The following is a 12,019-nucleotide window of genomic DNA, read 5'->3' as shown; positions in this document are numbered from 1 at the left end:
AATTTTTCAACCCTTGTAATGGTCAGCCTGTTGCGTGCTTTGGTGTGTGTGTTCCCAAACAAGGACCAATTGCGCTCTGAGGTGGCTGATGTTGGTGGGACTTGGAGGATGATGGAGGCAACAGGGGAAAGAGCCTCAGATCCACAAAGTCCCTTCCACCAGGTGGCTGATGAGATGTTGGCAATACTGCCATATTGCATCTCCATCCCAAAGCCCTTGCTTGGAAGTGTACTTCGCCAGACTGCCAAGAACCTTGCCCTCATCCAGGCCAAGGTGGCGAGACACGGTAGTGATGACACCATAGGCCTTGTTGATCTCTGCGGCAGACAGGATGCTCTTGCCAGCATACTTGGGGTCCAACATGTACGCTGCGGCTTGTATGGGCTTCAGGCAGAAGTCTTCACACTTTTTGATGTATTTATTTCAGAACTGCAGTTTCCTCTGCTTGGAGCAACAGTGACGTGGGCAGGGCAGTACGGATTCCTTCTCTTTCATCTGCAAGCAGAGTCTGAACATCAGACAGGACCGCATTGATCGTCACCCTCAATCCGTGCAATGGCTACTGCTGTAGGTTTCAGGAGTTTCAGGCTGCTTACCACTCTCTCCCATAATACATCATCCAGGAGGATCCTCTTGATGGGGCTGTCCATATCGGCAGACTGTGATATGGCCATTTCTTGGAGAGACTCCTTCCCCTCCAGGAGACTGTCAAACGTGATGACAAAATCAAATCAAATCCAATTTGATTTGTCACATGCGCCGAACACAACAGTGAAATGCTTACTTTCAAGCCCTTAGCCAACAATGCAGTTTTAAGAAAATAAAAAATGAAGAACAAGGTCAAAGATAAGAAAAACAACTGATTAAAGAACAGCAGTGAATAACAATAGCGGGGTCAGTGTTTCAATGTACGGGGGTGTTGCTGGGAAGCTTCAATGTGGTGCTCTTATTCTTCTCACTTTGCTTGGTGAGGTGGATTGTTGCTATAACTTGATGACCCTTCACATACCTAACCATTTCCTTGGCTCTCTTGTAGAGTGTATCCATTGTTTTCAGTGTCATGATGTCCCCGAAGGAGCAGATTCGATGCATGAGCAGCACAGCCAATGGGTGTGATGTGAGGGTAGGACTCTTCCACTTGAGACCAAGCAGCCTTCATGTTCGCAGTATTGTCTGTCACCAGTGCAAATACCTTCTGTGGTCCAAGGTCATTGATGATTGCAATACAGTCTGTTTTCTCTATGATTTGCTTGACCTTCACTTGAACTCTGTTGAACTCTGCATCCAGCAAATGAGTAGATAAAGCATGTCTGGTTGGAGGGGTGAATGCTGGGCGAAGAACATTCAGAAATCTCTCTCAATACACATTGCCTGTGAGCATCAGAGGTGAACCAGTTGCGTATGCAGCTCAAGCAAGACATTCATCAGCATTTCTCTGACTACGTTCCTCTATTGAGTCAAAAAACATATGATTCCAGGAGGACTATGAGCTGTCGCCATCGATAAGGTGTCTGATTCATCATTTTCACCTCGAATAGAAGTAGAGGGACTTTTGTCAGAGGTTGCTTGTTCTGAGCACTGAGGGAACTTTATGGACTTGGCCAGATGATTCTGCATATTTGTTGCATTCTTCACATATGATTTGACATAGTATTTGCAAATGTACACAGCTTTTCCTTCTACATTAACTGCAGTGAAATGTCTCAACATGAGAAAAAAATGAGTAAAAAAAAACAAATACAATTCCCTGTACAGATAAATAGTTAAGCAGTTAGATTAAGCAACTCCTTTGTAAGATAAATATTTCTATGTATGTGTATGGAAACAGGTGAATTAACACTCCTCAGTTAGCAGGCTCAAGCAAGCTAAAACCCACATGGTAGCAAAAACTAACTAGCAGAAATTGTTAACAAGTTAGAAATGATTTAAACACACTTTGCTGTAGGCTACTATATACTAGTTAACAAAAAATCATGTATTGTAATCACATCTTACCAGAAAGTATGTAGTCCTAGGCTCAGACAGTGTAGTAGTGTGGACTCAATAGCATCTCATGTCCAAGATCTTGAGGATCAGCTGTACATGTGATGAAAGAATGCACTGTGCATGCAGAGGGTTGCAATTCCATTGGATTGGGGATAGTTTAACCCAAATATGCCACAAGACCTAGAATTCCCTTATGTGTATCCCACAAAAAAAGGTTCACTGTTATAAGCTAACTTTTTAAAAATGAATTTAAGCAAAATTCCCAAAATTCCAAGGCTTAAATTCCCATTTAAAAAAATCTGGAAATTTACCGAAAGATTTCTGACCCTTTGCAACCCTATATATGACCCTCAGATTGCTTATTGCTTTGTGTCTGCATATGTGGATGTGAGTCTTACTGCACCAGCTGAGTGTGTGTGTGTGTATATGTGTTTGTATATGTGCATGTGTATGTGTGTAACAGCTGACCCTGAGCAGGACCCACTCTCCGGATGCCTCCAGGCGGCTTGTTGAAGCTTTGGGGTCCTGGCAGCTGCAGGCAGCCAGAGAGGTGCCCCCCACGGTGCCTGTGTGCTTTTGGCAACTTCCGACTCGAAACAGAAACAGTTGCTGTGCACCCACGCCGCCTCTAGCAATAACATGTATCTCAAGTGGATTCACGCGCGCGTGTGTGTGCATGTGACTGTGCGCTCCTCTTCACACAGAGGCTACATTCTAATCAGGCAACGTTAATGGGCAGACTTCCAAACACTAGCGGTGCTGAGCAAATGTAATATATTACATGTGATGCTGGGTGAATATTTTAAAGCACACTCCGTAGGATTTCTACATTCAGCTAGACCATTATATCTATGCAATAGCTGTTTCTGTCAATAAATTGATTTCAAAGGAGAAAAGGAACACATTTTAGAAAATAATTGCTATAGTTTGATGTGTAAGTGGGGCATGCAAAATACTTTACAAGATGATGATGATAATGATCACAGAAATAAATGATCAATCAGACTTCTCACAGTAGGATAGATGAAAAGATGTGTTCACCGATAATATTCTATTCAATTTTAATGGAAATGTCTATGGAATGGAGTTGCATGAGTCCATATGTGACTATGATGTGTTCGACACTGTTATGGCCTGGGTTGCATTCCTTTTGTCACACTGTAGGAAAAAAATGTGCAAACGGGAAAATAATTTGCACCTTTCGTGCCTAATGAACACAACCATCTGGTTTGTCCCCAGGTTTGACAGGACACGCTGAGGTGGTGAGGGTGGTCTTCTCCCCCGAGGACATCAGTCTGGAGGAGCTACTCAAGGTGTTCTGGGAGAGCCACGACCCCACTCAAGGTAGCACCTTACACACACACACACACCCACACGATGCACACATGCAAAAGAAAAGTTGCCCTCCTCAGACAGGACCCAATCCCGGGGGGGCCAGGGTGTATTAGAGCAGAAGGAAGCATGGGTGTGTGTGTGTGTTTCTGTGTTTGTGCATGCGTGCGTGCGCGCACACGTGTGATGGCAGTGGGGGTTGGGTGGGTCTCAGGAGGGTAAGTCAACGACAGACTGTGTTAATGTGTCTGGGAGCCAATCATCCATGAGACTGACGGCAGGGGTAGTTTGTGTTTGTTCCTCAAACCTTCCATGACTAGGCTTCTGCCAAATAATATAATAATACAAATATAGAATCATACAAATATAGAATAATATATGTTTGGCATGTTTTGGAATATTTTTATTCTGTACAGGCTTCCTTCTTTTCACTCTGTTAATTAGGTTAGTATTGTGGAGTAACTAAAATGTTGTTGATCCTTCCTCAGTTTTCTCCTATCACAGCCATTGAACTCTGTAACTGTTTTGAAGTCACCATTGGCCTCATGGTGAAATCCCTGAGCGGTTTCCTTACTCTCCAGCATCTGAGTTAGGAAGGACGCCTGTATATTTGTAGTGACTGGGTGTATTGATACATCCAAAGTGTTGTTAATAACTTCACCATGCTCAAAAGGATATTCAATGTCTGCTTTTAGAATTTTTACCCAATAGGTGCCCTTCTTTGCGAGTCATTGGAAAACCTCCCTGGTCTTTGTGGTTGAATCTGTGTTTGAAATTCACTACTCAACTGAGGGACCTTGCAGATAATTGTATGTGTGGGGTACAGAGATGAGGTAGTCATTCAATAATCATGTTAAACACTATTATTACACAAAGATCAACTCATACTGTGACTTGTTAAGCACATTTTTTTTCTCCTGAAATTATTTAGGCTTGCCATAACAAAGGGGTTGAATAGTTATTGGCTCAAGGCATTTCATTTGTAAATAATTCGTAAAAATGTAGAAAAATATTCCACTTTGACATTATGGGGTATTGTGTGTAGGCCAGCGACAGAAAATCTCAATTGAATCCATTTTAAATTCAGGCTTTAACACAACAAAATGTGGAAAAAGTGAAGAGGTGTGAATACTTTCTGAAGGCACTGTACACACGCACACGCGCACACACACACACACACACACACACACAGTTCTTCCCATTGTGTGTTTGTGAGTGTGCATGCGTGTGTGAGATCTCTGCCTTTTTGCCTTGCCTCAGTTCAGAAGGGCTTAGTCCCAACAATGTGATGTCGAACTGCATAGCCTCCACCAATCACGGCTAGGATAGCAACATTCCCAGCCAACCAGATACTCCCAGCAGCCTCCTCTTTGTGCCCTGTTTCCATATTCAGTAACACACTTAATCTGGTGAGTTCTCTTGGATGTTGCATAAAGACGTACGTGCATACCCTCAACACAAATTAGAAGTTTGTTCTTTCTGTCTCCTCACCAACACCCTCCATTTCTCTTTCTTTATTTCTTTCTCTCTCTCACACACACACACACTCTACTCTTATACACACACTGCTGTGTCGTAAAATGATCAAACCCTGTATGTGACATCTGCATATGGAAATACTCAAATGTAACGTTTGTTCCTGTGTGGATTCGAAAACTACTGTACTAAGAGCTTTGTAGATTCTCTTGGGCGCATATACATCATCACACACATTACGTGTACGCACTCTCAAAACGCATTCACACACATACAGAGCACACACCCACACACCCACACATACATGAAGAGACGCATACAGACAGACAAACAGACAGACAGACAGACAGACAAACAGACAGATAGACAGACAGACACACACACACACACACACACAGACATACAGAGAGCACACACACGCTTGGTTGCTTCAGCAGTTCGTTACTTCCTTGTTAAAAGAGGGACCCAACCCCCTGTTCTCTCAGCGGACCCCGGGGCTCTCAATCTGTCTGGAGGATAAGAGCATCTTATCTCCCCTTTCCTTACCCATTCACCCCTCTCCTCCTCCCATCCCTCCACCCCCCTCTCCCCCTCATCCCCTAACACCCCAGAGCTGATGCTTTCCTCTCCTCTCCTCTTCCCTCCTTTCCTTTCCTCTCCTCTCATTTCCACTCCTTTTCTCTGCTCTCATTTCCTTTCCTCTCCCCTTCTCTCCTCTCCTCCTCATTCCCCTCTCCTCTTGTCCCGTCAGCACATCCGCAGAGCAGAGCGGCGCTATGAGTCGACCGCTCCCCCCGAGGCCGTCCCGCTCATCTTCACGCTCCCCTTTTATGTCTTAGTCACTCTCTCCTCTCCTCATCCTCTCTCTCTTCCCCCATCATCAACCCCCACTCTTCATCTTACCCCCCTCCCCCCCTTTGTCTCCTCTCGTCTGTTTTTTTTCCTCCTTCCCCCTCTTTCTCGTTCTTTCGTACATTTTTTCGAAGACATGCCCGCCATGTGTCTGGCTGCCAATGCTGCTGCGTCAGTGAGCAAGGCAACAAAATGGCCGACGCAACCGTTTTCTTCAGAGGACAGCGACGCGCTCGCTGTGTGACTGTTGAAGTGATAGACCTGGGCCACGTTCAGTAGGCTCCACGTGTCCATCGTTGCAGAATGAAATGGCACGAATAGAGCTGACCCGATTCCTTATTCTACATGTCAGAGAGGCATGTTTGTTCGACATAATGCATCTGAATGTGCCACACTGCTGTGTCCTGCTCAATTGCGGGCCTGTTTACGCTAGCACAGGACCACGGAACCTGTATTTGCATTGATGCATTTTCCATGTTTCCCTTCACTAGGTTCCATTCTTTTTTTCCCCCGTTCTGCGAGTTAGCTTGTGCATGGACACACACAGAGGTAAGAGATAGGTTTTGCAGTATATGGTACAGGGCATATAAGTACGTGAATACCTCCCTCTACCTCCCACACAAATGCTGAAGACGGCAAAGCAACATCGCGGATGTGAATGTCGAGAGGATTCCACATAAATCACATTGCCAAATGCATCAACGAACTGCGGGACCCTTTTTATTTGATTTCTACCTCCCCCTATAAACCAGTGACGCCATCACACATTTGTCTGCTACCATCCATCCATCCCATCTTACCTCCCCTCCTCCCCAGCTGGAAAATACACGCATCCCTAATGACACACATCTCCCCCCCCCCTGCCATATTTTAGGGGAACCCCCTATCTAAAGCGAGACGCCCTCTTGGGGGGTGACCTTAACCCCCCTCCCGCACCCCTCCGTCATGCTGAAAGTGGCCCACTCCCCTTCTCATTACCACGTGTCACTTCATTACTGACGACGGGTGGGGTGACAGGTCGAATGTATGGAGATTGTCTGCGTTGTGTGTGTGGTAGTAGGTGAGGCCTCCCGGTATGGCGTTAATATCTCATTGAGGAGATGAATTAGCTTGTGATGAGACACAACAAACAATCACCAGACATGTACCCGGTGAACCCCCCCCCCCCAAATACACCAATATGTGGTGATAGGAGGTGAGGTTTTTGTATACACACACACACACACACACACACACACACACACTGACTAGACTGATGCTTGAAGACCCCAAGTGGTGTGTTGTGCATTGATATACTGTTCATATTAGCAGTAATACATATGGTTGTACAGATAGTAAAAGGACAGCATGACTTTATTTAGAAGACAGACAGACAGACAGACAGACACACACACACACTTGGACGACACAGTGATGAAATCAAATCAAATTGTATTTGTCAGATGTGGCGATTACAAAAGTGTAGACGTTACTGTGAAATGCTTTGCTTACGCGCCCTTTCCCAACAACGCAGTTCAGAAGTTAGAACATGAACACGTAGAGAAGCAGAAAAAAGTAACACAATATAACAGCACAATGAAATAGCAATAACATGGCTATGTACAAGGAGTAGCAGCAGACAAGCAGAGCGTCTTCCCCTGTCCCTCTCCATGATCCTCAGTGTGTGTGCGTCCGTGCGTCACCCTCAGCCAACCCTCTGATGAGCAGCCCTGTTCTACTTTAGCAGGGTTAGCTGAAGGGCTAGCTGTGCCCTCTTCCTCAATGATCCCCTACTCCTAACCCCTACCCTCTCACCCTGCCAGAGAGAGAGAGAGAGAGAGCGGTGGAGGGACGGGAGACTGTTTGTTTGTGTGACTGCCATCCTGCTCGTGCACATTTACACGCACGTTTCATTGCGTACGGGCCCTGAGGGGGTCTTTCTTATGTTTCTCTCTCCTGCGCGTCAGCAACGGGTTACGTAAGACAGGGGCAAAAATAGCAGCAGTGAGTGGAGCGGTCGGTCTCTGGGTTGGCACGCACACAGCTCAAGCAGTCCCGCGGGCCACAGCGCTACCTGGGTACTGGCTGTTGCTCCAACACTGGGGGCTTTAGTGGCACTGCGGCTCTCCTCTAGTACTGTTCTGTAGTACTATTGCCTTTCTTTAGAATAGAAGTTTAGAATAGAATGCAATTTGAATACTAGCTGTGAACGAAGGAGTTTGGCTTGTGTTTAGTGTGTTTGTCTCTGAAAATAGAAAAAGTGTTATTGTGTGTGTAGATATTACTGTGGGCTAAGTTAAGCTATTCTAATCACATCGGATAGCCTTACGCCTAATAGGCTTATTTTTTATGCAAGTCGATTTGAATAAAATTGCCAGTGTTGTCTTGGTTCTGTTCTTTGGTGTGAATTATTGCGAGATGTGCAAGGTTATGGTGCAGGATTACATTGGCTTCCTTGCCAATCCATGCGCTCTGTTCTGCTTTGTCCTAGCTGCCGACTGTGACACTGAGTGACTCTGAGTTGTCCTCGTCTCTGCTCCACTCTCTGCCAGGCACGGAGACATGAGTGTGTGTACGTATATTTGTGTGCAAAGGCGCGTGGCACTGCCGACAGCAGGGTGAGAAGGGAACTAAAGAGAGGAGGAGAGGAACGCGGGCGAGAAGGAGCGGCTAATCGGAGCACTTTAAGTTGTTAACGGGATAAGGGAGTGGGGGGGGGGGGGGGGACGCACACACATTTACACCATAACACCGTCTCTATCAAACATAGTTTGTTATCTTTTGGCTTGAGTGTTTAAAACAAAGTGTTAAGCATTGAGGGGCTGAGATGGTGGTGGGGGGTGTCTGCCATTTTGTTTTCTGAATTATGGTTCATCATCATTTCGAGTAGGCCTTTCTCCCTCAGTTCTCTTCCCTCTTTCCACCCCTACTCCTCGTCCTCCTCCCTCCCTCCCGTTTGCCTTTTTTTATAGCAGCCGGCGTGCCCCTTAATCTGATTAACTTCTTACCGTTTCATCCACTTTTTTGCCTGCAACTGAAAAACACACAAATCTGTGCATAGTATAAGGCCTATACAAACGTGCACACACACACACAATGCACAAACATGTTTCAAATACACACACTCAGACCTATGCACACACATACCCACACACGTTTCACAGACACACACACACACTCCTCATCCGGCCACGCGATTTCATCAGAGTGGCAGAGAGAGATGAAAGAAAGAGAGAGGGGCAGAGAGAGAAATACAGGAAAGAGACAGAAAGGAACGAAAGAAAGAAAGAGGCTTTTAGGATGTATCCACATCCAACAACTGCCAGAAGTAGGAAGCTAGCTGCAGGGACTGTAGTGTGTACGTATGTGCCGGAGTTAGTGCTGAAAAAGATTTTCTTTCTGGAGAATGGATAAGTAGGAAATCTCTTGAGGGTTTAAAGCACAACCAAGAGGGCTGTGTACCAAATGGCACCCAATTCCATCTACTTTGGGCCCGGGGCCCATAGGGCTGTGGTCAATGGTAGTGCACCACACAGGGAACTGGGTGCCATTTGGGAGGCAGGCGAGATGTGTTGTTGGGGAGAGTTGTCACTACTAACTAGTAATCTCCCTAGAACTCAGAAAACAAACTTTTTATCACCCAACTTTTGTTGCCACATTTTGAGATTTTTTGGGGGGGAGGGGTTCCTTTTTTTTTAGGGGGGGGGGTAATTTTTTTGGGAAGGGGATCTTTTTTTTTTTAAGAACACAATTTTAATTAGGGCTTGGTGATGCGTAGGTTAGGTGGGTGACCTTTTGTGAAATGTGCGGAGGGTGGGGTAACCCCTAGCCCCCTCTACACCCCCCATTATCCCCTCTGTTTTCAGAAGCAAGGCACTCATGAATTATTCAAGAGGAGCAGGGAGGCTCTCATTAATAATTTCTGATGCTCTTTGATGGATGGTGGAGAAAAATAAGGGCCCTTAAAAATAAAGGAAGGGGAAGAGAAGGAAAGAGGGCAGCGATGGGTAGTTTTTAAGTATTAGATTATTTTTTGGGGCTCTGAGGAGTTCTTAACGGAAGAGTAAGAGGGATCAAATGTGACATGATTTACAATATTTAATCGTGATATAGGATGAAGTGTGATGATGCCGTGGATCATGTCATGGATTCCTTGGTTTCATCATTGTCTCCCTCTACTCCATCACCAACCTCTGAAGTGAAAACTATAACATTTGATTTTGTTCTATTTTATTCCATTCTATTCTGTTCCATTATATTATATTAATTCCATTTAATTATATTCTATTTTATTCTATTCCATTCTATCTTTCTGCTCTCCTCCTACATTCATCTCTCCCCCCTTCCCCCTTTTTAAAAAAAAACTAAGTTTACCTGAGTCCCTTTTGCTTCCAAAATATTTGTTTTCAACTGTTTGTCATCCTACGTCATGGTGAAAGCCATGTGGGGCATGAAGTGGCAACGGCGATGGTCACTGTGGCGGTGGCTGGTTAGGGACCCTAGGAGGTCACACGGGAAGGTCACGCGGAACGGTCGGCGGCGCTGGGCCAGCCAATCAGGGAGCGTTGTTGTGCCCTTTGATGAAGGTGTTTTGGCGGCAGCCATAAGCCTTATCGCACTGACGGGAGCTGGGGGTAAGATGGCCTTCATCCAGCCCTACCGAGAGAGAAGGAGAGAGAGAAAGAGAGGGACAGAGGGAGCGGGGGGGGGGGAAATATGACGGAGGGATAGAAGGAGAAAGGGATCAGAAGCAGGACAGAGAGTGAAATTGAGAGGGAGGGAGGGATGTGAAGAAGGACCAGAGAGGGGAAGATGGTGAAAGAGGGAGAGAGAGCGAGAGAGAGAAAGAGAGCGATGAATAGAGGGACAGACGGCCTAAAAGAGACTGATGCCATTCGATGCCAAACGTCCCCCAGGATAGTGGCATTTCAAAAGTAGAAAATAGAAGCAAGCTTTTTGGCCACTTAGCAGTACATATACGGGAGCCAAGTCTTCTCCGACGCGTCTGATGTAAAGCTGATGAAAATATTGACAAGCTGCAGAGCACAGCTTGACAAGCCGCGCTAGCAGACTGAGAATGGGAAACAGATACACTGCCTGTCCTCCACTACTGTGTCTACAACACAAGAGAAAGAGCTGCACTTCTATAGAAATAGATGCACGGAGATGTTTAAATGGGTAACTCAATGACAAATGTAATTTCAGTTCACTTACAATTTGAATAATTTTTTTCATACAGTATGGAAATGTAGCCAGGCGGTGTAGAAAATGTATGCTACAATCTTGACCAATCAAGTCTGCTCCTTCATGACAAAAATATGATGTGTATATCACGATGTTTGTTGGCACTTCTACTACAATTACCTGCGTTGTCTGTCTCGTCGGTGTGCTTTCAGGGATGAAGCAGCAGGCAGACTATGGAACCCAGTACCGTTCAGCCATTTACACCTCCAGTCCCTCTCAACAGGAGCTGGCTCTCAGCACCAGACAAGCCTACCAAGAGGTACTGAAAAACCTTCTAACCCTACGCTAACTACACGAACAAACACACACACACCCACACCCGTGTGCACTCACACACAGACGCACGCACGCGCACACACACGCACCAGTGGCGGTCGGTGCCGTTTAAGATGAGGGAGGACGATAAGGCGTGGCCTTATTTCTATGACAGCATATTGGGATGACTGTCATTCATATTCAATTCACCCAGCTCAATGTGACCTCGATAGGTTTAGGCTACTACATGATACTCGAACGTTCCCTATACCCAGCACGAGGTTGCTACAACCTAGCTTATGAATGAAAGTTTACAACGTAGGTGCACACAGGTCGAGATGATTGTTTTAGGTGACAGACTGACACATTTAATAGCGCCTTGCACACTCTTGCCTGCATCTAGCTGGTCTAGGGTGTGATCATTAGTCCAACAATTTGCAAACGAGAGTTTCTATTGGACAAATGAAGGTATGTTTATCCACGTTTCATTCCTTTTGCTGAAGTTTAAGAAACATTTTTCAACAGAATCAGTGGAATGGATATACCCTGATCACATGTAAACACAATTCACTTTCATAGCAGCCACGTTGTATTCCTTGGAGCGTCTAGGCGCTCCCCTTCTCTCACCTTTTCCCTTCGCTTGTGGACTTCAATGCATAACAGCTGTCTGTCACCAGGTGAAAGCCAAACCATATCATAAGCCCTGACCTCTACACACAGCCTACATGGTTGTCACCATATTAGCTAAAGTAACGTCATAATCAGCATACTGTAGCTAATAGAACTAACGCATCAGTAAAGCCGCTACAATCATGCAGTACAGTGTTCCCCCTCTGAATGGCACACACACACACACACAATCCATGTATTAATGTCACAAGGCTTAAAAATCCTT

General features: G+C 45.5%; 1 protein-coding gene across 2 annotated transcripts in view; it reads left to right on the top strand.

The window, feature by feature from the left end:
• The window catches only part of si:ch1073-358c10.1 (peptide methionine sulfoxide reductase MsrA 1), a 40,770-nt gene that overhangs the window by 15,442 nt on the left and 13,309 nt on the right, over positions 1-12,019 (top strand). For both annotated transcript variants that reach the window (XM_021584406.2, XM_021584408.2), the window contains exons 4-5: positions 3,226-3,330; positions 11,022-11,128. In XM_021584406.2, coding sequence (XP_021440081.1) covers positions 3,226-3,330; positions 11,022-11,128 — 212 coding nt within the window. The remainder of the gene's footprint in view (positions 1-3,225; positions 3,331-11,021; positions 11,129-12,019) is intronic.

The sequence above is a fragment of the Oncorhynchus mykiss genome, chromosome 25 (assembly GCF_013265735.2).
Source record: "Oncorhynchus mykiss isolate Arlee chromosome 25, USDA_OmykA_1.1, whole genome shotgun sequence".
NCBI lineage: Eukaryota > Metazoa > Chordata > Actinopteri > Salmoniformes > Salmonidae > Oncorhynchus > Oncorhynchus mykiss.
This window is presented reverse-complemented; position numbering and strand designations above follow the sequence as displayed.